We start from the raw sequence: 20952 nt of genomic DNA, 5'->3' as shown, positions 1-20952 counted from the left end.
GCGGCTCCTTGGAGTCACACGCCAGGAATGTCATCCACTGCTCTGTGCATGCACCCCAGCACTTGGTGGGAGAAGAGCGTGGTGGCAGCGGTGGCTCCAGTGAATCGCCAGCATCGAATTAGAGTTGGGGGGCTGGGGGTGCCCGTCTCTGGGGGAGTGGAAGGGCATTGAGCCACATATTATAGATTTATTTTTTACATCCAGGTGCAATACCCAGAGGCACTGAGACCTCATCTGGGGTGAGTGAAGTCTCTGCTCTACAGCCTTGCTTGAGAGCCAGCTGGACTTTAGCTCATGTGGTAGAGTGCAGGGCTTTAGACCCTTTGCTTGCAGGTTCTCTCCCTGGGGCCAGCAACCCGGGTCTGTCAGCATTACATATGTGTGTAAAATGTAAATAAACTTACAATATGTGGCTCCTTGCACTCTGTCCACAACCATTTTGGCTCTTGGTCTGTAACTGGTTGGCCACCCCTGATTTACATCTTTCCTGGTGCTCCACCCTCAATGAATTGAGTACAATCTGCCCTTGGGGAGCTACTGCTGTATACCTTGGGGAACTCTTGCTGCCCATCTGGGCCAGGTTCCTGACTGTTCTGTGCAGCTGAAAGTAGACAGATGGCAAGCTTAGGCTGTGGCCCCCTGTGCATCTTTTAAAATAAGTTAACGTTTATGTAATTATAGAGTGACTCATTGTTTGTCATCAGGCTTCACAAAAGGTGATGAAAGATGGATATTAAAATATTTTAATTCGGTTCCAGGGGGAAAATATACTCAGTTGGGCCGTGAAGAACTGAATTCATTACTTCAGCCACATCTCAGGTTGCGGCTTATTTGCCTTCACTTTAAAATGAGCTGAATCTTCTGCAATTGCTGTGTAAAAACAAAGTTGTCATTTTCATTGTCGTTTGATAATGCCTTGGGCTCTGATCTTACACAGCAAAACTGCCAGTGAATCTAATGGACAAATATTGGAAATGCAGAAGGGGGGTGGGGGGAAATTTCTGGAGTCAGGACTTCAGGGCAGGACCTACAGTAAGTTAGCAACACATTATTCTAACAGTCAGACGGTTTTACGCAGCTGCCAAGATGTTCCATCGAGTGCACAGGCTTGACTTATTGCTAAGAAGCAGACTGGAACCGGGCTGCCCTTTTCAGTAAAGGAATGTACAGCTGCAAGGTTTCCGTTCATTTTGCACAATATGGGTTCCAGGAATTTGTGTAAATCATTAGGGGCCATCCAGAAAACAGGGTCACATTCATAATTGTGATGAATAACAATAAAATAGTCTCACGTATGTGGTGCCAGCACTCAAAGGTCTTTGGGTACCTGCAAAAAGAGCTAACTAAAAACATACTAAGGAGAAAATGCACAACACTGCCCAGCAAATTCCTAGCCAAGGAGGAACACACAGTGATCCCTAGTGCACATTCAATTGAACAATCAAAATACTTTCATGTCTTCTCACGTGAAGAGAAGTATATGCACTGGGGAAAGCCACATCTCCAGAGCAGTGTCAAGTCATGCATCTGCCTTTTTAAAAGGCTAGATAATTGGATCACCGTAATTGCTCTATGCATAATCAGATCAGGGTTAACCTCTTGTGTTTCATAATGCCTCTCACTCACCATGAGACTCGGGAGGGAAATCCCACATCAATTGCATTACATAACAGGCCAGATGGAGGAAGGGGTCAGCTCAGCAAAGCACATCAACGGGTGTTTAAAACCCACTGAAGTTAATGGAACTGAAATCTGTCCTTAAAGTTAAGCATATGTTTCGGTGCATAGAATCATAGAACCCCCAGCTGGCATCCTTCAGTCTGCATAGACTATGGATCGCGCCCTTTAAAGTTTCAATTGAGGACTTCATTTACAGCATCTGCTGTGACTATGAAGACCCACACGAGAGTGACAGTCCTTGCTGCATCTCTTGCAGATGTAGTGGGTGTCTGGCAAGTCCTTATTGTGCTTTCTGTGCGCTCGCTTCTCCTCTGCTAGCTGTCTGATCTTCATCTCGCCCTTCTGAAGGCCCTTGTGTAACCCCTGCCTCTATCTGCTGCGGTCGTCTGCTAGTTCTTCCCAGTTGTCCAGCTCGATGTCTACCTCTCTGAGGTCTCTCTTGCAGACATCTTTGTAGCGCAGCGGGGGGCGTCCGGGAGGTCTTTTGCCAGAGGCTAGCTCACCATACAGGATGTCTTTTGGAATCCTTCCATCATTCATCCTGTGGAAGTGGCCAAGCCAGTGGAGTCGACGCTGCCTGAGGAGGGTGTGCATGGTTGGGATCCCAGCTTGCTCGAGGACGGCGGTGTTGGTCACTCTGTCCTTCCATGATATTCCATAGAACAGTACAACTAGAAGGGACCTCGAGAGGTCATCAGGTCCAGTCCCCTGCCCTCAGGGCAGGACTAAGTACCATCTAAATCATTCTTGATAGATGTTTATCCAACCTGTTTTAAAATATCTCCAGTGGTGAAGATTCCACAATCTCCCTTGGCAATTTATTCCAGTGCTTAACCACCCTGACAGTTAGGAAGGTTTTCCTAATGTTCAACCTAAGCCTCCCTTGCTGCAGTTTAAGCCCATTGCTTCTTGTCCTATCCTCAGAGGCTAAGGAGAATAATTTTTCTCTCACCTCTTTGTAACACCCTTTTAGGCATAGTAATCCCCTGGTATGTTTGACTTTGATTTGTGCTTAACTCGCATTAACTCGCCTGGAACCAGGCTGCTGCTTGGTTCCCATCTCCTCCCTGCTGGGCAGTTTCCTGTTAGCTGCACTTCCTGGTTCCCCTGCGCAGGTGGGACCTGGGAAACTGACCAGACGTGTGCTGCCTGGGTCCCACTCTCCACCACTCTGGGAACCTTGTCGGCTGGTCAGTTTCCCGACTCCTGCCGCCTGGTTCCTGTCTTCCCCGACTTGCATAAAATGTGAGTTATGCAGGGGTTGCAAGGAACACAATCAACCCCTGTGTGGCTCGGGGGTCTACTGTACTTGAAAGCTGTTAAGATGTCCCTTCTCAGTCTTCTCTTTTCCAAACTAAACAAGCCTAATTCTTTTAACTGTGCTGCATAGGTCCTGTTTTCTGGACTTTAAATTATTTTTGTTGCTGTTCTCTGGAACTTCTCCAGTCGCTGCACATCTTATTTGAAATGTGGTGCCCAGGACAGGGCACAATAGTTCAGCTGAGGCCTAATCAGTGCAGAGTAGAGCAGAATTACTTTTCATGTCTTGCTTATGGCACACCTGGTAATGCATCCCAAAATATTTACTTTTTTTGCAATAGTTTTTTGCACTGTTGACTCATATTTAGCTGGTGAGCCACTATGACCCCTAACTCCCTTTCCACTGTACTCCTGCCTGGATAGTCACTTCCCATTTTGTAAGTCAGACTAGAGATGCATTTAAGGACTTGCTTGGTGTGATGCTAGTACTTAAGTGCTTTGCTGAATGAGGACCTAATAGGGTTGGTTTGCCTTGCTCTGAAATTTCAGGCATTGGCTGCTGGAAAAAGGTCAGATGCCGGATGTGATGGGCTGATGATGCACTGCATGGAGATGTAGTATAGTAACAGAGAGATAGCTGTGCTAGCCTATCAAAACAAAAAAGCAGTCCAGTAGCACTTTAAGACTAGCAAAATAATTTATTAGGTGATGAACTTCCATGGGACAGACCTATTTATTCAGATCATAGCAGTCTGTTCTGGTCTGGCTATGATCTGAAGAAGTGGGTCCGTCCCACAAAAGCTCACCACCTAATAAATTATTTTGTTAGTCTTTAAAGTGCTACTGGACGGCTTTTTCGCATGGAGATGGTAACAATTGTGCAGTTCTCTGTTTGGGAGAAGTGTGCTTCCAGAAAAGCACCACTTCATCTTTTGAGAGCTGAACTGAAATGGCCCTATTGCAATCAAATTGCAGGACTGCAAATTCTGACCCCATGGAGCGACTGGCCGGACACAGGCTTCAGAGATTCCAAGCTAAATGGGTGCATGCACTCAGATTTGTTTAGCCTGGACACAGATTTCCACCACTTCCCTTCCAAGTTAAGAGCAGCTTGCATCCAGCGCTTAGTGGGCTGACCACAAACCCTGCCTCTACGAACATGTTTGTTAAAACACACACAAGCACTGTATCCAGAGTGCTGTTGGAAGCTCCTATTTCAGCCTTTTTTCATCAAATATAAAAATCTATTGCAGCTGTCAGGGAACACAGTGATAGCTGCCATCTTGCTGCTGTGGGAAGCTCGCAACACATTGATCCAGATGTAAAGTGCTAATATTTTCCATCAGTGTGCAGATTTTTCCGTCCACGTGCAGAATAAATTTACTTTGCATGCACCAAGGCATATGCACATGTGTACCACCAGTAGAAACAAAACCTCGCTATAAGCACTCTACTAATCAGCTGGGTGGCATTTTAATCTCTCCTGAGCAGCTGCACAACTGCACAATGACCACTGATCTGGATGTGTGTTTCCTATCCAAATCCACAAACTGCTTGAACCATGAGGAATCAGTGCCTCTTTCCATTGACTCCAGTGTGTTTTAGATCAAGCCCTTCAGTATCAGGTGGTGCGTTGTATCGGAAACATGAACCAGGATTCCTGGGTTCTGGCAGACTTGATACTCTGCATGATTGGTACTCTGTGCCTCGGTGTCCACAAGTGTAAAACCCGCCTTCCCGGGAAACTGAATTAATGAGTGTGGTTTCATGTCTGGTTTCTTGCCTTTCTCCTTAGTGGGTGCCCCTCTTACACTTCCTTGTTTAGGGTGTTTGTGTGTCTGTTCCGATTTGCTGAATGTTTTAATTACCATTGTGTCCTACCAAGTCTCAATGCCCCGTTCATTTTCATAATTGAGATTTGCATTTTTTTAAGCTACAGCTCACACTGACTCATTATCTATCACACGTGGTCAAACCGACATCAGACGGTTTGATTCCTAATGTGGATCCCCGAAGCTTTCCGTTGGTTTGGTTTACATTTCCAGCCTATCAGTTTAGAGCTGACAGCTGCCAGATCAGAGCTGAAGGAGTGGAATCTGCGCCGTTGTGCTCAAATGCCAAAGAAATTGTTTTTGCTGAAGGTGTTTTTTTCTAGGTGGAAATGTTGGAGCGGTGGGGCTTCAAGTTTCCAAAGTGACTGGTGTTTCTGGGTGCTTCCACTTTGGGCTGTGCTGTTGAATAGACCTCAGGGGGACCTGATTTCTAGAAAGTGATGAACAGCCTTCTTCCAGAAATCAGGCCCCTATCACGGGTGTCGAGGTGGGCATCCAGAGAACTGAGACACTCAGCATCACTGGTCACATCTGGGAATAACAAGGACACTCCCTGGCAACTAACTCCTTGCACTTCAAAACCCTAGGCCTCTGCTCTGAGAGCTCAGTTACCTGTAGTGGCAGTTTTGGTTCTATCCCTCCGTGGCTCATACCGCAAGAGGACAGAAGGGCCTAGTCGATTGCTTTCTGGACTAAGAGTAAAAAAAAAAACATGTTCAGTTCCTGACTCAGCTACAGACAAACTGTCCCCCGAGGGACAAGTCACTCAGCCTACCATGTGCCTCAGTTCCCCATTTCTATAGGGGAGGATCTTATTTCCCTGTGTAAGAGTGTAGGGAGATAAAATCCATTAATAGCTCTGCACTCCACTGTGGGTGACATGAGTACCTAAGAAGGCCAGCAGATGAAATGAGCTGACCAGAGGGGCCAACAGTCACTGCAGGCTCTGGGGCAAGGTGGGGAGGGAGGCCTGGCTCTGTGCCCCTGGAAGAGGCAGGGCCTAGGGCAGTCAACCATGGGGCAGTACTGGGACCCCTCTCCCTGGGGCCTGGCATTTCAAAGGGGCCTAGGATTCTGTCCGCCACAGCTCAGGCCCCTTTGAAATGCCAGGCCCCAGGGCAACACCCCTCCGACCCCATTGGTGAGCCTGGAGCTGATGCTGAAGCAGAGCTGATTGTTCATCCGGTAGAGAACAGCAGTGATAGAAACCTGTTTGCCAGCATGTTACCCGGGCTACCAGATGGTGGATGTGTCATGGACATGACACACTCTGCAAAGGTGACAAGAGCCAACCCATGGCCGTTTAGAAAATGTCTCCTCCTAGCACTGAAGGGCTCAGGCTGCGCCACCTCACCAGAGATGTAGTGAGGTACCTGACTGGGGTAGAAATGGGATTTCAGAGTTACTTAGATTAAATCATGGGGTTTGGCAAACCTTGCGCCATTTCATTATAAGCTCTGTCCACATGGACAGCACTCAAAAACACCAGGACAACCAGGTCCCTTTCCTTGCAATGAAAACCACAATGGTAAAAGCTAACTATTTGTGGGAGGAGCTGCACCCAGAATTTACTAACTCAGCCCATGAGAATTCTATACTCACTTCAGAGTAACCAGATTAGTGGACCCACAGAGCCTTCGACACAGTAAGGAAGCACGAAGGGAGATAAGCAAAAGAGAGCAGGTTATTTAGGACAGCTAAGACCTCAGGGCTCTGGATATAGTCACTTTTATATTAAAAAAGATGTGCTTCCAAGATGCAATAGGTGTCTCCTTTCCAACAGGAATCAGACAGCAATTTGGCCTGACAATAACACACCAGCAGAAAGCTTACCCCTTGTGTCATTGTTAGGCAGCGCTCCCAGCAGGGTCGTCCTGCTCCAAACTTCTTTCTCTCCATCTCCAATAACCAGAAGGGAGATGCTGTCATTCCACTGCGGAGAGGGAAGGCTGAATTTCTCAAATGGGTGTGGGTTTTGGAAATGAACCTTGCAAACACCTGCTGTAAGTGCCCTGATTCATGCTGGGCCAGTTGCCAGATGAGGCAGGATCTAGGGGCTCATTAGCACGATTGAGGCTTTGGCAAAGCAAAGGGCTCTCAGCTTCCACATCCAGGAGACGCTGAGGAAGGCTGTGGCAGGAGTTCAAGGGAGTGTGGTGCGTGCTGTCTAGACAGAGCCGAGCTTCAGCCGCCGTGTTCCTGTTGAGCCGTGCGCTTGGATGGCCACGCAGGGAGAGATTCAGCTGATTAGCAGAGCACCCGCAGCCGGCAGCTTGTGTTTCTATTGGTAGTGCACGTCCACACGTAAGAAAATTGATTCTGCCTATGGCTGGAAAAAATGAGAGGGACCAGTGGATGCGGGAGGGGATGTTTTTAGTGACCACCCCCCAGACGGGGGAGGAAGTTCAAACTGGAACGTTCATCATTCATGAAAACGTTTCCTTTGCACTGGACCTTGTCATGCGTTCCTGCCCCTTTCGCATGCGCTGCCTGCTCCCGGTCGAAATGCAGCACCTGCTTCCCAGCAAACATCAGGCTGCATGGTGCGGGGCAGGAAATGAAGCAGCATGCTTCCCGGTTGGAGCTGCTCTTTAAACAGACAGACTACAGGGACTAAAACCCCTCCTCTCTCAAAGATTGCAATGGACTTGTTACTGCCCTCTATCAGCACCAGGATCCCTCACCGCGCAGGAGTATTGACTCAGTACCAACCCCGAAAGATCACAGACATTATAGAATCACCAGCCGCCCAGCTTGCTGCACTGCTGGCGTTCCTTTGGCACCCCGCTGAGCACTGGCTCTGCTCATCATATCTCAGCATCTGACCATACAAGAGCCCTGAGGGGGATCTCATCACACAGCTGCCTGGCTGCAGGAACAAACCTTTCTCGAAGGCTTTCAAGGTGCAAAAGGTTACAGATGTCTGAAGAGGGCCGAGGCCAGAGGGGGCAGCAGCTGGCAAGGAAGCTGGGGTGGGCAGGCGTCCAGTTTTTAACCAGAATGGCTGGGTGAAAAGGGACCCTGGCAGTGCCGACCAGGCTTTTAAAAATGCTGCCCCAGCACAGCAGTGCTATGGCAAGTCCCCTGTCTGCCCCAGCTGGGAAGTGGCTGATAAATCCCAGTGGTGGAGTGAAAGTAATTGAAATTTCTTACAGGTACTAGCATATCACAACCCCCTCAGGGCAGGAGGAGTGTGTGTGTGTGTGTGTGTGTGTGTGTGTGTGTGTGTGTGTGTGTATGGGCGGGGTTGGGGGGGCTGACACCACAGTACCTGTAAGAAATTTGTGTGAGCTGGCATGCAGGAGGAGGCTCAGAGCTGTGGGGCAGGAGTGTCAGGATGAGGGACACCCAGGGCAGGGGCTGGGGATGTGGAGGAGGGCAGGAGTTAGGGCAGGGGCTTAGCGGTTTAAGGGGGCTCAGGGCCTGGAGGGTGAGGGGTGCAAAAGCCAAGGTTGGGCTGACGCAGTGGGCAGGGGGATACGGGGGCTGCAGAAATCAGGGTTGGGTGGGAGGAGGGGCTCAGGGCAGGGGACTGGGGGATGTGGAGAGGTGCAGGAGCCAGGGTAGAGGGTAAGGGCTGCCGGGACAGGAGGTCTGTGTCTCTGGGTGGAGGGCTGTGTGTGGGGAGGGCTGGAGGCCTCTCCCCAGCCCCAGAATTTGTACCAGGACTCCGCTTGCTCTTCCCCTTCCTGTCCCTATCAGGAAGCAAGTGGAAGGTGCTCGGCTTGCCTGGCCCTGCCCTCCCCAGCCAGCGGGAGAGGAATTCAGCAAACTGTGCGCTTGCCCCTCCCTCCCTGACTACGAGGGGAAAGGGAGGAAGAGCCGTGTCCCCATGCGAATCTCAAGGGATGGGCTTCCCCCTGCCCCCAGCCCTCTCTACATGGTGCTCTAGGGGGGACTTCTCGGGGCTGAAATCATCCCAGACCAGGGGAAAGAGCCGACCCCCAGCAGGCCCCTTTCACCTGCCCGCTGCTTAGTGTGGCAGCCTGTAGGAGAGCCCCAGGTGCTGGCACGAAGCACACCACACCTCCTCCTGCAGCCACGTGCCCCGGCCGACTGCTCTCTTCTTACCAGAGTGGCACACCATGGCACACCAGCTTCCTTTCACCTCTGCCCAGTGGCACCTAGATGTACAGGGTCTAGCATAGCTCTACACACTGCACCTGCTCCAAGCACCGGCTCCAAACCGCCCACTGGCCAGGAACTGAAACCAATGGGAATTGTGGGTGTGGTGCCTCAAGGCAGGTCCCTGCATCCCAGAAGCCACCTTAGATAAGTGGCAGCTGGGCCCTACACTCCTTTCCACATCCCAGTCCCCTGTCCCAAACCTGAGCCTCTTGTCCTATCCCAAACACCTTGGAGACCTTCACACCTTGAACTCTTTGGCCCCAGCCCAGAGCCTCTCCTCCACCCCAACTTCTTCATCCCTGCTCCATCCCAGAGCCTGCACCCCCAGCCAAATCTCTCATGCCCTGCTGCACTACATCCACCCCAGACCTGAGTACCCCACACCCACACACAAAGCCCTTATTCCCAGACCTATTCCAGACCCCTCATTCCCAGCTGGAGTCCTCCTGGATCCAAACCCTCAGCACCATCTCGGTAAAACTGACGAAAAGGGAAGGGGCAGAGCCTCAGGGAAGGGAGCAGAACAAAGGTGTTCAGGTTTGTGCCATTAAAAAGTTGGCAACCCTGAAGGAAGCTGCCGTTTGGCGCCAATGCAAAGAACTAACGGTTCTAGGTCATTTTTGAATGAACCAAGCTAAGTCTGACTACACATTCAACACAACCAGGCTGGTAAGACCTATTAACGCCTGTGGAGCCTTCCCGCCTACCTCAGTCACACTGACATCCCAGAAGCCAAATTCACCACATAAATCTGTGTTCTTCTCCTCCTAAGCTACATAGTCTTTTCCAATGGGTGCGTACGATCTTTGCTCCATTTTTGGCCCTTTCCTTGGTTGAGAAGGATCTGGCAGAACTGCCCAGGTTCTTAAGAAATACTGTACATGCCATGTTCTACCATACAGTGGCCCTACCAACTTTATTCCCTCTCTACAGATTTCCAGTTGCCAAGAGCTGATGGTGCCCATCCATCCATCTCCCTGTGCCAGATTTCTTCCGAAGATGCAGTGCAAAGCCGCCTGTCTACTCCACAGCCGTTAACCAGCACCTCCTATCAAAGAAAACATGAGGTGAGTCTGTGAGCTCTTTCGTCTCTCCCTGACCTTGACATGCTGCCATTCCACTGAAGGGTAAAACCCTGCGGCCTAAGATAAGAGAATCTGCCAGAAGCATAAAGTAATTAAAACACACACACACAAAGTGATGAAGCACCGGGGAGGGCTTCAGATAGGCATGCCAAAAAAAGTCACACGCTGGAAACAATTTGCAGATTATGCAGTGCAATCCAAGCTATTGCAAACAGAAGAGCAAACAAGCTGTCGAATGGTGGAATTTTTTAAATAATAATAGTAATTATGGATGATTTCTTAAAGTAATACCCAAGTGGATTTTATTCTTGTGTGAGGCAGCGGAGCTGAGCTACATTTAATAAATAGAGGCAGATAACAGTTATCTCCAAAGGTCTGATAACAAATGCTCTCTTTTTTTCTGCATCTCTTCTTTGGATGGTAAAGGCCATTGTGTAATGTGACTTGTCAGGGTGTTTGTGTATCTGCCCGGAGGTGGACTTGAACCTCTGGCGCTTAGTCCATGAGCCGCTACATTTTGAGGTAAAAGCCAGCTGGCTCTCAGTGAAGGCTGCAGAGGACACTCACTCTTTCTCTCTGAAAGTGGGCTAGGTGCCATGACATGGGCCAGTGAACCCCACCCAGAGGTATGTGAGTTACATTGGTGTGGCACAGAGGGTTGGTGATTCATAGCTTTTTAAGATCAGGAGCCAGTTGATCATTTGCTTTGAGGCCCTGAATCTTCCCGGTCAGTAGCCTACGTTTCACTAGAGCATATTTTGCACAAAGGAGGCCAAGCTTCGTATGAAGACTTGAAGCCAGGGCTGGCCAAAGACTTTGCCAGGCCCTTGGCAACGTGGAGGGGTGGGAGTCTTGAGTCCAGGTCCCCATAATGGGTGGGGCCTCAGATGAAAGAAGCAGAGTAGGAACAGCCAGTTCTCAGCACTGCCCAGATCCCATCATGCCTCAGCACCACCCAGACCATAAGATTCAGGGCTCCAGTAGTGATTTACGGGGCCTGGCGGGGTCTGTCTGCTATTGTTGCGATGTTGACAGCAACGGCAGCCTGGATCCTCTGGCTCTTTTAAATTGCCAGACCCCAGGGTACCTGCCCTCTTCCCCCGCCTTCAGAGGCAGCCCTGCTTAAAGCTACAGTAAATTCCTCACTTCCCTTGGTAGTTTGTTCCAGCCATAATGTATCGCAAGCCCCACATCTGCACTGACTGGAATGACTCCCATTCAGAGCTGCTCTGTAGCCTATGTGAAAAGAAATGGTCCAACTTGGTCCATTTTCCAGTGAACGTATTTTCTCGTTGCACTAATTTGCAGTCTTGACAGTCTCGGTAAAAAGGCTGAGGACTACATGGGCCAAGGCAGCGGAGAGCTGTCCTTTGAATCCTGGGGCTCTGCACTCTCTATGCCAGGGAGAAGGCACGAGGGTGGGAGAAGCTTGTGCTACCTCTTCTATAGCTGTTCTGTGGAAGTAGTGAAATGGCTATCTCAGAGGCAATCGGTCCACAGTTATCACAGTCGCTAAAAGTCACATCACCAAGCAGAGAGTAAGAACAGTGTAACTTCTCCAAAAAACAGTGACAACCGCTGTGTGTCTTTTCCTCCTTCAATGCTTCTCCTCTATCACAGAACACCCTTCCAAAACCAGGTCACCTTGCCACGTCCCTCACCATGTTCGATTCCCTGCTCATCTTTCACTTCTGTGAGGGATGTGAGAAATGATCAGGGGAAACTGAAAATACCGGATGGAACCTTTGAGATGTTCCATGCCTCACTGAGCTACTCACAGGGAGGTAAGACTGCATCATCACAGTAGAGCCTTCTGGCTTTTTAATCAATGAATGCAGCTGTCTCCTAGCCTCTCCACTCTAATCTTATCCATCATCTTTGCTTGTTTGATCCTACAATGAGCTCCGTGCAGATATCCACACAGACCCCCACATGAGAACAAGTGTGTTAACTCTTTGGGGCATGGGCAATGTGTTGTGTTTTTCTCACCAGGGTCTGACATATATTGGAGGCTTTGGAAAATAATCAGGGAGAGAACAATCTGTCTGTTTTCTCCTTCAGCCACTGATGTTGGGTTGTAGTTAGGGGAACAGGATCTACTGATGTTATAAAACCGTTGTCATACATTGCCACTAAGTGATATGGAGGCTCTCTGCTTCTGAGCTATAGGAAGAAGGTGTCTCTGGTGGTGGATTGAGTTGTTCCCACTGCAAATCAGTGCTCCCTCATTCTGAAAAGGAAGATCATCTTTAAATTAGTTAGGTGACACCACTGCCACTGCAAACCAGTTTGTTTTTTTTTTCCTCATCCACTTTCAGTGTCAGAGCCTTTTCAGACACCAGCTGGAAGACGACCTGGTGAAAAGAATTACAGGAAGGAAAGCTCGTCGGCGTGTGTTTGGGGCTATCAGCACTAACAAATTCAACCAGTTTGGGACACTCTGCTCACCTTTTCATGCACTAGCAACCACAGTAAGTAGCCATACCTCTGGGTAGCTTTTACATTAAATACCAATGCAGCCTCAGTAGCCAAAGCCCATCCTGCCAATGACTGTTCCAAAGGCATTTTCAGAATCAGCCAGTCAATGGCTCGAGGCAGACAATCTGTTTGTTTTATTATATTTTCCTTACAACTTTTTCTGTAATGGTTAATATTTTCTCCATAAACTTCCCTACAGAAGGATTAAGTAAATCACCCAGCTGTTTGTTAACAGGTTAACATTAACTTAAAAATCACAAGCTCGATCAAAGTCACACTAAGAAGAATAAAATGCAAAGAATTTTAGAAATCTGTTTTTTTTATGTACTTATTTTCTGTTTGGTTACCTCTTGGAAAACGAAAATGACTGGTGTTCCTTTCCCTTTGGCTTAGGGTCACTTCTAAAACAGGCCCACCAATGGGAACAGAGGCAAAGAGGACTATACCCTGGGGTCTGGCATTTCAAAGGGGTCTGGAACTCTGGCAGCTGCCAATGCTACTTAGACAGCAGCAGCGGCTGGAGCTCTGGGCCCCTTTGAACTGCCATTAGCACTGCTCCGCCGCTCCGTGTAGCTGTGAGGGGCCTAGCACCTTGACCTGGCCCTTTCCATCCTGGTCCTGTCCCTTCCAGGGTATGGAGCCGGAGCCCCTTCCACTTGGCCCAGGACCCACAGTGTCTGTGAGCCCCACTCTTCCAGACTTCTTAAAAATATCAATGCACATTTTAGTTTGCTTAAAAAAAAATCACAGGAATAAGTTCCTAGGTCCTTGTTTGGATTAAAAGCTTGCTTGTACAAAAATGAAACATGGAGTCAAATTTGAGCTGGGCACACTCCTGTCAAAGACAACCTTCATTCCTTCAGGGATTCTTAAAATACTTGTGTGACTTAGATATATTTTTGATGTCTGAAATCTCTCTCTCCTGCTGGGACCCATTTTCCTGCTACCTGAGCACCGCACAGTCTTTTAGATATTTATGATATAATACTGCTAATAGTCTGCAGATCTGAACAGTATGTCCACACTAAAAGTGGTATAAATAGCAAGTAACTAATCTGAAAAATAAATCAGATCTGGGACATAAATAATGTAGTTCCCAGTTTTATGGGTAGGAAAGTTGAAGCACAGAAGGGTTACATGGTTTGTTCCAGGTTGCGTATTCAGTTAATGACAGAGCCAATACTAAAAATCTTACTTCCCCGCCAGGAGTGTGATCCACTAATACATTGAGGTATTATAACAGAAATCCTTCTCATTTACAGATATGAAATATGCATTTTTATAACACGTATATCGTACAGTTGTCAGTGCATGTGCAAGTCAGGCATAAAACCAAGCACTGAGACATGAAATACCCCTGAGCCAGACTATTTAGAAATTCATTCCTGCAGTGATTAAAGGTCACACATTATCCTGACAACATCAACACAGGTGTAAATGGAGCCACAAGGTTCTACAGACCCTGGATTCCATTCATCCTGTGAGGCTGTGTCCATGGCTGGGGAGAATTCTACTTCTCACCTCAAATGCCCCTGTGTTTCAGATATACAAGTTTGGGATTTCCAGATGCAGAGAGGAACCAGTTGGGCTCAACTATATTCACCCCTTCAAATGCACTAGAGGCACAGGCACCGACTGACATGTTGGGCTCCTGGGCAAGGTGGGAACGGAGGGGCTGGCTCTGGGTCCCAGAAGGGGCAGGGCGTCAGGCAGTAGGGGCGGAGCTGGGGGCTCCTCCAGTCAGCTCTCAATGCCTCCTGGAGCTCCAGCAGTGATTTAATCACCAAGCTCTGGGGAAGTTGCCCCTTTTCCCCATCTCCTGTTGGCGAGCCTAACTAGAGAAATCTGGTTGCATCAATGTATTTTTGTCTCCTGGTGCTTGTACATAGATTACTGGCACCAGGGAAATAATTTCACTGGTCTCAAACTAAACCCATAGAGAGTCAGCCCTGCAACTCACTGTGACTAGAGAACCATCCCATGATCAGACCCTCAGATAAAATCCAGCCACATCCATCCCCATGCTAACACGGGGGACGCTATAGAAATGCATGTGATAGAATGTGTTTCTTGAGGTTGGTCTGTGCATTCCTTATGCATTTTTATGAACCTTTTCTGTCTTAGGAGATGCAGAAATTAACTTTACCTCAAGACTTACCCATGACCCCTCGGATGCTGAGCCAGGGTATAGTCTGTACCACCGAATCAGACTTAAGGTCGTTACCACGAACCCTCCCAGAACTGGATGGTGAGAAGATGGAAGAGCCCAGCTTGAGCGAGAGAAACAAGTCATCAGTCCACATAAAAGCCCCTTTGCTTCCCCCATTGGTTAAACCTACTAGAGCTAGCCTCTCCCACAGTAAAAAGGCTAAAAAATTCCAGTTTCCCTCCCAGTTCCCACAGTAGCGGTATCTATTAACCTGTAATAGCTGTTAAGTGCTGACACCTTCAGAAAGACAATACCTGGATTCCATTTCTAGAGCAATATTCTTGGTCTTTTTAGTGTTAGACTCTGGTGCATTGTTCTAAGTACTTCCTTTCACACCTAAATTCCTTTTTGATATGCACATAAAGTAACTGAAAAAGAATATTTATGCACTTTGGTTTGAAAGCAGTGAAATGTCTCCATTTAACACTGAAAATAAAGAAACACGTGGAATTTTTGTGAGGGGCAACAAAGAAATCATCTCTCCAATCACTGACAAACTAGAAGTTCAAATGAATTGTGGTTCAAATGTGTATCCCTCTCAGTTCTGAAAATCTCAAAGTGCTCAGATCAAACAAGACCACTAATATTTTTGCATCTCGAGTGCCTCTTGAAGCCAGCATTAAAAGCTTCCTAACTGTCAGGGTGGTTAAACACCAGAATAAATTGCCTAGGGAGGTTGTGGAATCTCCATTGCTGGAGATATTTAAGAGCAGGTTAGATAGACCTCTGTCTGGGATGGTGTAAGAAAATGCCTGATCCTACTTTGAGGGCAGAGGACTGGACTCGATAACCTCTCAAGGTCCCTTCTAGCTCTAGTGTTCTAGGAGTCTGTGATTTTTCTCTCTTGAGATGAGGTCTTGAACGTAACAGGAGAAACTAAAGGCAGGCAATGATTCAGCATCACTTTATTTTTGGGAATTCTTGCATTGGAGGTAATGCTCTGGTAATTACTATGTATTTTTGAAGTTATTTGGTTAATTATGTCCCTGATTAAGGCTAAATATTGTCATGTGAGCCAAAAGCTGCCTGTCGTTTTTAAAATGTTGCTACTTAGTTATCTAGTAAAATCATAGTATCTTCAACTGTAATTATCCTATAATCTTCACGTCACAAATAACTGTAATTGAGCAATCTCTGGAATCACTGAAGATGGTTATTTTCTCCTCACTGTTAAAAAAGAATGTGAGGGAAGGTGGACAGCAGTTGAAAGCTGTTTGCAGACACTCAGTGAATCATGTGTGACCTTAGACATTGCAGTCTCACTGTGCATCCATAAGCTTTCTAGAGGCTAGCAGCAAGCCTGGCTAATAAAAACAAAGCAACATGATTCAAAGCACTTTTAGAAAGACGAACCCACTCTGGAGGTTGCCTGAGGCCAGGTTTACCCTAGAGGACAAAGTCGAATTAAGATACACAACTTGAGTTACGTGAAAGGCACAGCGGGAGTCAATGTATCTCACTTCAAATTCCCACAGCATCTGCACTGCAGGGGGTCAATAGGAGAAGCTCTCCTGGTGACTCCCCTTACTCTCCTTGCTCCAGTGGAGTACCAGAGTTAACAGCAGTGTGATCAGCAGTCGACTGAGCAGGTCTTTACTAGAGTAGAACTGTATGGTGAGAGGACAGAACAGCCCAGCTTGAGTAAGAGAAAGAAGTCATCAGTCCACATAAAAACCTTTTGCTTCCCCCATTGGTCAAACCTACTAGAGCTAGCCTCTCCCACAGTAAAAAGGCTAAAAAATTCCAGTTTCCATCCCATTTCCCACAATAGCGGTATCTATTAACCTGTAATAGCTGTTAAGTATTGACACCTTCAGAAAGACAATACCTGGATTCCAATTCTAGAGCAATGTCCTTGGTCTTTTTAGTATTAGACTCTGGTGCATTGTTCTAAGCACTCCCTTTGACACCTAAATTCCTTTGTGATATGCACCTAAAGTCACTGAAAAAGAATATTTTTGGTTTGAAAGTGGTAAAATGTCTACATTTAATAGTGAAATTAAAGAAACCCATGTGGAATTTTTGTGAGGGGCAAAAGAGAAATCATCTCTCCAATCACTGACAAACTGGAAGGTCAAATGATTTGTGGTTCAAATGCGTATCGCTCTCAGTTCTGAAAATCTCAAAGTGCTGAGATCAAACCGTTTACTGGGAGAACAATGTCCGCAGCATCAATCTCCAGGTAAGTGAAGACAAGGCCTCAGTCACTTGCTTTAAATGTATTTATGATATTTCCATTCTCTGAGAAATTCTGATATTTTGAGATTTGGTTTCAGCATGAACTGGGACCAAAAAATCAAAATATTGAAATTTTTCAAAGATTAAAAAGTTGTAAAAAGCCCCAGTTTGGAACTGCTGAAAGAGGAGGTCATAATGGGCTATATAAGCCCATAACTGACTACCAGCATGAATTTCCCGAGCTACAACTCCCATGGAGCGTAGTAGGTGCAGGTTAGTGTCAGAACATTCCCATGATGGAAAATTTTGACTCTGTGGAAACTAAATTTTCATTGGAAAAAAATCACTTGAATGGGAAATTGCTGACCAGCTCTCATACAAACCTTTCAGTAGGTGTGACTTAATGACTACCCAGCATGAAATTTGCCATTTTTCTTTACAACTGCAACCTGGTGCCATGGTCCTCAATTACCAAGTGTGACTCAGATTGGTGAATGCAAATCGAGATACGTTCCCCAAAAAAGCCCCTTGGTTCTGTAGCTCAAAGGAATGTAAGTTATGTTACAAGTTGAATCTCCAGAACTCGCTCGTCCAGCAAGCTCAGTTATCCTGCATGATTTTAGTTAGCTGGATGACCACTTATCATGGGTGTGGCCGGTAAGATTTGTTTACAGCCACCAGTCCTGAACCTCAGTGTTTTGTGCTGTTATTTAGCTGTAATTTACCCCTAAATGTCTTCTAAGAGCCCAGTAAGCAGTGGAAGTGTTGATAATGTGCTAGAAAATATAGACCTCCCATTGTGTGGCAAATTCTCTGATCGGGCACCGGTCAGGTCTTGAGGGTTCTGGACAAGAGAGGTTCAAGCTGTACCTACAACTCAAATCTCTTCTCTAAAATATGGTGCCAAGATACCCCCCTAACAGGCACCCTAGATTTACTGAAAATGAAGGGGTTAGATACAGTCACATATGAGAGCAATCATAGCTAGTTCCTTCCAGATATGCAGAGTTCATTTATTTGTAGATGGACAGATCTTGGCATTAAAATTTAAGGCAGTGGTGGTGAAGTATGTATAAGGCTGGAGGCACAACTGGAAAAGTTATTTCAGTAAATCAGACTTCTTTATAATGGTCTAAACATTCCCTCAGCGTCTCTGATGTTGATGACGTTATGTAGAAAAAGAAACCGCTGGAGGAATGCCACCCTGTAGGGAAGAGAAATGTGATGAAGACCACGTGCCTATAAATGAGCCTATAAGAATTTGTTGCAAGTTCATTTGTCCAGCAAGTAATTTTGAGGTTCATAAAACATAAGCAGGCTCTATGGATCAGTCACTGAAGTCAGGAATCCTAAAAAACACCTCCATCTCAAGTGGCAATGGGAAGATTGGCAGGGGGTAGGGGGGTGAGGTTAGTGGCTTCAATAAAGGCACAGAGAAGAAGTAAAAAGGCCCTCTATCAGCAACTCTGAAATATTTTTGTCTGGCGAAAACCTTAAAACACTTTGGAAGGAACATGGGGGAGAGGAGAAGCTTTGGGTCATGTGCAGTGTTCCCTGTAAGCTGAGCACCTGGGTGGCTGCCCAGGACAGATTCATGTGCCACCCAGCTGACAGAGTACCCATAACTGCCCACAGCTGGCAGCATGTGTTTCTATTGGTGGTGCACACAACAAAATTTATTCTGCCTGCAGATGGAAAAAAATTAGATGGAATCCTGGTCATGTGACCCTTGCATATGTGCAAGGTAGGTTGCTGGGTGAATCTCAGTTTATAAGTAGCCCCAGCAAGCCCTCTTGTAACACTGAAGAGTCACATGCGTGTGTTACAGCATTTTGCTGCACCTTAGGTATTGATCCAGGGTGCTGAGCAGGCAAAGAGCTGTACACTTCAGCCGTTATATGGGGAATAAAAATACACATCCTCACAGGAAACTGCATATACAGACAGGTTCAACTTCTCTCATCCAGCAATATCTGTAATCAGGCATGATTTTAGTTAGCTGGATGACCACTTTCCATGGGTGTGGCCAAGTTTCCCATGGTCCCATAAAGTTTGTTTCCCATCACCAGTCCTGGCTCTCATGTTCTGTGCTGTTATTTAGCTCTAATTAACCCCTAAACATCTTCTCAGAGCCAGGGGTGGAAAAAGTATCTAAAACATGCAGCTGCATTTGTGGGGGGCTGTACTTCAGTACAAGTCCCCGGTGTTCCTCTGGAAAACTATTTGAGTAAAAGTGCGCACACATACGCACACATATTACATCTTGATTGTACTCAGGCATCCAGAAGTGTAAGTGGCTGCACTTTTACTCAAGCAACTTTTTGGGTACTTTTCCACTTCTGCTCAGAGCCCAATAAGCAGTGCAAACATTGGTAATGCTGCTAGACAATACTGACCTCCTGTGGTTCGGCAAATTCTCTTGTTCGGTATCAGTCGGATGCTGCGGGTGCTGGACTGAAGAGGTTCTACCTGCACTTGTTTCCTCACGCAAACTCCTACACTATATCCAGACCCACAGAGAAGATCATGGGTGAAGACGCATGAAGCTGTCAGAAAAATTAACAGGTGCCAGTTGATGAGGGTGCACAGGAATTATCAGCCGAGATATTCTTTGAAAGAGCCATACTCAAAATAGTGATCAGCATTTATCTTCCACAAGCTACTTTTCCCCCGTGTCCAAAGGGCACCTTGAATGTGACCTATGGGTTCTGTTAGCCAAAAGAGAAATGTCAAATAAGCATGCAATTCCTACCAGGAAAACAACAGAGAGTTAATAGAAACAGGCAATTTACATGCTTTGCAGAAACAGCTGGGGCCTATGTAAATGCCAGTGGGACTTGATCCTAGACCAGTTTTTGTACAGTGATTAGACATCCATATGAAAAAGAACACCCTTTACCATTACACCAGCTGGGAGACCAATTGCAAGGGCTTTCAAGCCTCGTGCATGAGGGGCTAAGTTGGAGGGCACAGAAGTCAGGAAAAAATGTTCCCTCCAGAACAGTGTGGCACTGCATGGGTGAACGAAGTCCATTTCAGAGCCACCTGCAGGTGTGACCTGGATGATTTCTTTGCACAGTGAGTTATACTACGAGACCCCTAAGATTCAGATTCTTGGGTTAAGCCATGTGCCTCTTTTAAGAGTAACTCAAATTACTGTAATTTTCTCCCTATCGCCTATGATGCTATACCAAGCTGTCCCGAAATACCCCCTAGGGACTTTAATGAATAGCTTAGCCTGGGATATAATTGACTAAGATTTCAGTGATGCTCCCTGAGAATCAACAACATCTATTTCTGCCACAGCTACTCGTGTTGAAGATGGTATTACTTCCTCCCTTGCAGTGCACAAGAAAAGCCTTTTGTGGCGATGTCTCGGGAACGTACAGCATTCTACCTGGGTGTCTATTTTTACATCGATCACACAGACTGCAACAGCCAGGAGAAGATGGCTGCAGACAGGGTGGAAAAGGGTTTCAAATTCTTGGGGATGGCCGATAAGTGAAATGCCAACTGTTCAGTTCTGTCCCCACCAGCCCAGAACAGACTGCATGCTTAGTGTGATTGGTGTTGTCACCTAAGCATCAGAAACCTCAAAAGCAAACAAAAAACTGCCCTGGCTGGACTCAGACATGTTGGAAAAGGAGGTGGAACCTTTCTAGTCCAGCAACACCAATAATCAAGCATGATTGTAGTCAGCCGGACAACCGATTATCATGGGTGTGGCCAAGTTTCCTACGGTCCTATAAAGTTTGTTTCCAGCCACTAGTCCTAGCTCCCAGTGTTCTGTACAGTTATTTAGCTCTAATTTACCCCTAAATGTCTTCTAAGAGCCTAGTAAGGAGTGGAAGTGTTGGTAATGCTGCTACACCAGGGAACTGTGACAAAAATAATAGCTAAAAATGATAATGGAAAATAGAATTGGCTTTGATGGGGGTGCATGAACAGTTGCAGGGGGGCAACTGAGGGTCTGTGAAGGTTTTGGGGGTTGACTGGGGGGTCCACACTAGTGAAAAGCTTGGGAACCACTGGACTAGACAATATTGACCTCCCGGGATCTGGCAGATTCTCTCATTCAGCACCAGACAGGTCCTGAAGGAGC

At 46.9% G+C, this 20952-nt stretch overlaps 1 protein-coding gene across 1 annotated transcript in view; it reads left to right on the top strand.

Moving 5' to 3' along the window:
- Positions 1 to 15604, top strand: part of LOC142023560 (cilia- and flagella-associated protein 337-like) — a 58956-nt gene extending 43352 nt beyond the window's left edge. The window contains exons 15-17 of the mRNA XM_075014643.1: positions 9834 to 9967; positions 12304 to 12456; positions 14588 to 15604. Of these exons, the coding sequence (XP_074870744.1) occupies positions 9834 to 9967; positions 12304 to 12456; positions 14588 to 14869 (569 nt within the window). The 3' untranslated portion in view covers positions 14870 to 15604. The remainder of the gene's footprint in view (positions 1 to 9833; positions 9968 to 12303; positions 12457 to 14587) is intronic.
- Positions 15605 to 20952: the final 5348 nt, after the last annotated feature.

This window comes from Carettochelys insculpta, chromosome 20, assembly GCF_033958435.1.
Source record: "Carettochelys insculpta isolate YL-2023 chromosome 20, ASM3395843v1, whole genome shotgun sequence".
Lineage (NCBI taxonomy): Eukaryota > Metazoa > Chordata > Testudines > Carettochelyidae > Carettochelys > Carettochelys insculpta.
The sequence above is the reverse complement of the archived record's forward strand: the minus strand, read 5'-3'. Positions and strand labels throughout refer to the sequence as shown.